Genomic DNA, 5,580 nt, shown 5'->3' on the forward strand with positions numbered 1-5,580 from the left:
TTTTCAATTGACATTATTCAGATCTGACATTGACATCTTATTTGATTTTCATCTCAAAAACCTAGACTACCATAAGAAAGCTTTAGAAGGAATATATTCACTGTACAAAACTAAAATGCAAAGAGATTCCTTAGTTTTTCAAGTTTGAAGTACCAGCTTTTTATGCAATAAAAAAAGTTTTTGTGCTAGAAACCTCATTTAATATTTCTCATAAAAGATGGTCCTCTGGCTGTATTTTACTCAAGAAGCATTTCTTTGTCTAATTGTTAATAAAGTAGAATATAGTAAATTATTTAATTAACTCTTATGCATCAAATGTGGTTGTTAATTGATCTTGAAGATGTATCTTAAGCAAATTGTATTTAAAGCATTATTTGGTTACCTTAAATAGTTGTGATGGGATATAAATTGTTTTTTGTCGTATGTTGTATTTGTGAATCAATAACTTATAAAAAGATATCACTGAAAATAATTAATTTATTATCATACTTTTGTGAATCAATAATAACATAATTTATACATATCTTATTCATTAATTAAATTATAATTGGATCAAAATAAATTTCACATTTTTTAAATTATTTTCAGTTCTTTTAAACATAAATTTAAAGTCCATCCAATTATATAGCTTCAACTATTTTAGATTATTAACAGATCCCTTAAACAACAACAAAATAAAAATTTAAGAATTATTTTAGACATTGTATTATAAATACACAAAACTTTTTATACTAAACGACAAAAAATTGCAGAGAAAAGCGGAACAACTTGTTCTTTTTAGGCAATCGAAAAATAAAGAAATAGTGAGTTTACTCAAGATAATTATATACTTACAAAATACCGTTTCAATATTCATCATATTTGATTGTATTCGGAATGTAATATGGTTTCAAAGGATAAATTAGACAATTTCAATAAGATTTCATTCTTGAAAGAAATCCCATAGACTTGTTGGAGGGAGGGTCCCATTTGTGTGCATATGTACGGATGATTAACTAATATTTTTTTTTTAAAAATGATCTTTTAAGAAACTAAAGTAAACAACATTCGAATATGATTAAGTTCAATAAAAATGACATGTGATTTGTAAAAAATAAATATCGATGCACAAAATCCATCAATGTATAACCCCATGAAATACTAAAGGTCTAGCTAGTTAAATAATATGCTAAATTATTGCAAGTTCTTTTTTATTCCAACATATAGAAAATAAACAAATGCATGTATGTATCTTGCATTGACAAATTATAGGTATAAACCCTCACTTATTTCTTGACGTAGTAGTTTTCTTCCCTTCGGTTATGACTCATATCCTCTCCCTAATTTAAGAATGACATAAATCTATTGTTTATTTGAGTAGAAATGAGACCCAAGAAAAAAAAATTATGAATTGTTTGGAAGGGGAAAAACACGAAGGAGAAAAGTTATATTTGTGATATCCATTAGAAAAAAATTTACCTTCTAATTGAAATAAAATGAAAGGAAAATAATTTCTTTCTATCTTGTTTGTTTTTTATTTTTCCTTTTTTTAATTTTTATTTTCTTTCACAATATGTTTTTTTTTTAAAAAAACGACAATTAAGTTTATGTTACATAAAAAAATGAATTAAAAGAAAAAAAATGAAACTCAGATATATATATATATATATATATATATATATATATATATATATATATATATATATATATATTCACACACACACGAATAAACAAATTTTTTTAAGAGTAAATTACATAACATCTTGTGAGATTTTAAATTTTTTTATACATATTTAAAAAAAAAAGACTTACACAAATCTATCAATTAAATTTTAAAAAATTGCACACGTCTCATAACTGTTTTTGAATAAATACTAACTAAAATTAAAAAAATGTAGAAATGCATTATTATTTTTACCGAGTAAAAACATTCTTGATGCGCGAATTTGACAAAAACCTTTTCGTACAGATAAGCATTTATGGATATTTTTAGTATCCAAAATTGTCACTTTCTCAAACAATCGAAATATATACTATTTATTTTCTAAATATCTAAATCCATAAAAAGGAAAATAAATAAAAAAATAAAAATGTTGCGGAAACGAAGTCCCACCTTCTTTTATTCATCACATGATTCACATCTCATTTCTTATTTTCGGGTCACTTTGTTAAATTATAAATAATTTCGTTCTGTGAAGGTACACACGTTCATAAGTTCCTTAATTTTCTCGAACCTTCATTTTCAGCTCCCAACAATAATGGCTTCAATGGCATCTTCAAGCTCCTTCTGCAACCTCAAGTTTATCACCAAACCCAACAATGGTAGAAGAAGCTCTCTTCGCCGTATTGTATTTTGTCAGAAGCATCACGATGACACACCCACCGACCAAATCAACCGAAGGTTCTTACTTCTTCACACTCACACTTTCTATTTCCTTTCTATTGATTATTCGTAACCATCTTCTGAAATCTCGTTACATTTCAATTCTTTTGTGTATTGAAGAGAACTCATATTGAGAAGCAGCGAAATAGCGACCATTGGTGCCATCTTCAACTTCGGGTACCCCTCCTCTGTTTTTGCTCTGTTTTTTTTTCTGGAAATTTTAGTTTTTCATTTTATTTTGAATGTAAATTAAATTCGAGATTTGATTTTGTTAGTGGGTGTTGAGACCCTTTTGGATTTTAGTTTGGGTTGTGTTTTGTATTGGAAATGGGTGGTGGTTAACAAAGAGAAAATTGAGTTTGGGTTTTGTGTTTTGGTGGTGCAGTGGGAAAAAACCTGATTATCTTGGAGTGCAGAAAAACCCACCAGCATTAGCTCTGTGTCCGGCAACTAAGAACTGCGTGTCAACCTCTGAGAATATCAGCGATCGCACACATTATGCTCCTCCATGGTAAAAGTTCCCTTCTTTTTCTTATTTTAATTTTCACCTTGGATTTATGGGATTATATGAATTGAATGCAATTTTTTAATTGTGTTTGGATAAACAACTTAGTTAACTGCCCATCATGTAAGTGCTTATGTATAAGGTTTTTCTATAGTAAAAAATGTACAAGTTGCAAGCTTTTTTCTTAATTTATTCTTGAAATCTTATTGAAATAATCTGAGAACAACTTTTTCTTTTTTACCTGTGATCTGAAAACAACTCATAGACATATCATAAACTTGGGATATAGATAAATTTTTTCATAAACACTTACAAGAGAAAAAAAAATACAAAAGAAAAATAAAATAAATTTTTCTATAAGCTAAAATTAGTGTATGTGTAAGCTAATTTGTAGTTCTTTCATATTAGCTTCTCCAAAAGTTTTTTTTTTTTTAACTTATGCATAAGTTAAATTTAGCTTAAAGATAAATTTATTTCATTTTCTTCTCTTGTAAATGCTTTTGGAGAAATGTATCCAAACAGACCTTTACACAAGTACTAATAAGATAAGTCTAATTAAGCCTTTTCAAAACGCTCAAAGTTCAAGTATTTCCATTATGTTGATTCTTCGGGCCTTAATTTTCGGTTAAGTAACTTGTGGTGTCAAAATTGCGTGTTGAGGAGGGTCTGGTAAACCAGATTTAGGAGATAAGTAATCAGGGTTTATTTATTTATTGGATTTAGTCCAAACGGAACCTATGGCCATATTTGTGAGAATCACGTTGCAATAATAGACAATGGTGCACTTGGAACAATTTATCACGTTTTAAACCACGTGAAAGTAGTGCAGCCGAAATTGGACTATTGACTGTTGAACAATGTTGACTTGACATGAATTGGACTATTGGTCACACACATTGGCCGGTGAAAGCAGTGCAATCTTAACTTTTTCTTTTTTTTTTGACAACTTTTTTTTTTCTCTATCTTTGGTCCTTGTATTGAGCATGGTCCCACCAAAATCCAAACTTTATTATTGGACATAGATGAATCATGATGTCACTTTGTTTTAATTTTTAGTTTCTTTTTCAGGAACTATAATCCTGAAGGTAGGAAAAAACCTGTGAGCAGAGAGGAAGCAATGGAGGAACTGATAGACGTGGTAATAAATCTAGCTGAACTGAAATCTTGAGTTATAACACTAGATTGCAATTTTCTTTTCCTTCCCTCATTTTATCAACATCGATTATAATTTATAAAATTTATAAAAGGAGTGATAGTAAATATACACTTTGTAACACACTATTCTTAACCCCACCCTTTTTATTATTGGTTAAAATTTATCAGAAATTAGAAAGTCATGAGTGGAACTCATTGAATAAAGAGTGAGACCTATGTGATTTTATAATTTCTAATAAACTTATTATTAATAGTGTATTTAAAAGGATACATTGTGAACATTTCTCTAATTTATAATTGATTTGTAATAATAGCTGGTTATTTGCACTTTTCCAATCATTGAAGTAAAGTTAAAACTAGTTCCGGATAATTTTACAGATCGAATCAACAACACCAGACAAATTTTCACCACGGATAGTTGAAAGGAAAGAAGACTATATTCGTGTGGAGTACCAAAGCTCAATCTTGGGGGTAAGTGTAACTTACATCTAAGGAAACTCATCTTGAAGAAAAATGATCATTTTATACATTTGAGATGATATCAAGAACCATCTCTAATTTCCTTCTCCCTTTTTTCTGTCATGTGCTAACAGTTTGTGGATGATGTTGAGTTCTGGTTTCCACCCGGTAAGGGTTCTACTGTGGAGTATCGATCTGCATCTCGGTTGGGAAACTTTGATTTTGATGTGAACAGAAAAAGAATAAAGGTATGATTTCATAATTAATATGTGCTTTCTCTATAGTTAGATAAAGAAATTCTTGGTTCCAGGGTAAAACTCCCCTTCCTTCATGTCATGTCAAACATTTTATACTTAAGTAGATTCACTAAATTTGAGTCTCAAATGTTTTAACTTTATTCTAAATTAGTCACTTATTTTAACTGAAGGTAAATTTGGTTGACTATGATGAGAAATACGTTGATATTTTTTAATTGGTAGAGATAAAGAATATTTTTTATGTACAATAAAGAGAGTATTTACTCCAGAGGATGCAAATCCCTTACTAAATATTTTTGTGATGAAAAATCTTGGTTGCTGACAGGCACTGAGACAAGAGTTGGAGAAGAAAGGATGGACATCTCAAGATACCATATGATTAATAAACTCAGGCTGAATTAACATCAGCATCTAAGCAAATATTATTTCATATACTTTGTGACCTTGTATACTTTTGTATTAGATACAAATCGCACAGGATCATTGCAAGCAAACTTTTCTTAGATTTTTGGAATTGTAGAGAAATCATTGAGAACAGTACTTCAAACTCTCTCGGGGAAGGAATGAAATGAAGACCTTGCGCCATATCTTCTTCAAGTTCATTAATTGGTCCACTTATTTACACCTTCACCGAGTTCAATCTAATAATGTATGAATCTTGTTTCAAGAAATTTAATTTGTGTTTTGTTTCAAACGTGTTCTTCATGATTCACTTTTGTTGTAAGTTTGACTTTGCTTCTTCATGTATTAAAACTTATCCTTGCGATCAATTTGGATGATGCTTTAGGCCTTTCTGTTATCAAAATGTACGTACCTATGTCATGTTTTCAGAGGCTTTTTGA

The 5,580-nt window shown here is 29.2% G+C and overlaps 1 protein-coding gene across 2 annotated transcripts; it reads left to right on the plus strand.

The window, feature by feature from the left end:
- The first annotated feature begins 2,123 nt into the window (after positions 1-2,123).
- LOC114383724 lies at positions 2,124-5,580 on the plus strand. 2 transcript variants are annotated; one of them, XM_028343456.1, is made up of 7 exons: positions 2,124-2,380; positions 2,483-2,539; positions 2,748-2,873; positions 3,924-4,005; positions 4,401-4,493; positions 4,616-4,729; positions 5,064-5,580. In XM_028343456.1, exons 1-7 carry the CDS (start codon positions 2,238-2,240, stop codon positions 5,115-5,117), a joined length of 669 nt encoding a protein of 222 aa, XP_028199257.1. In that variant the 5' UTR covers positions 2,124-2,237; the 3' UTR covers positions 5,118-5,580. The 2 variants fall into 2 exon arrangements, with proteins under 2 accessions (XP_028199257.1, XP_028199258.1); XM_028343457.1 differs by having other exon boundaries at positions 2,126-2,380; positions 3,936-4,005.

The sequence above is a fragment of the Glycine soja genome, chromosome 14 (assembly GCF_004193775.1).
Source record: "Glycine soja cultivar W05 chromosome 14, ASM419377v2, whole genome shotgun sequence".
Classification (NCBI taxonomy): domain Eukaryota; kingdom Viridiplantae; phylum Streptophyta; class Magnoliopsida; order Fabales; family Fabaceae; genus Glycine; species Glycine soja.

Bases quoted from the DNA above. Each gene is read 5' to 3' on its own strand.
- LOC114383724 (XM_028343456.1), top strand. From the start codon at position 2,238: ATGGCTTCAATGGCATCTTCAAGCTCCTTCTGCAACCTCAAGTTTATC. The intron at 2,540-2,747 runs GTACCCCTCCTC...TTGGTGGTGCAG, and splicing joins GGTGCCATCTTCAACTTCGG to TGGGAAAAAACCTGATTATC. The intron at 4,494-4,615 runs GTAAGTGTAACT...ATGTGCTAACAG, and splicing joins ACCAAAGCTCAATCTTGGGG to TTTGTGGATGATGTTGAGTT.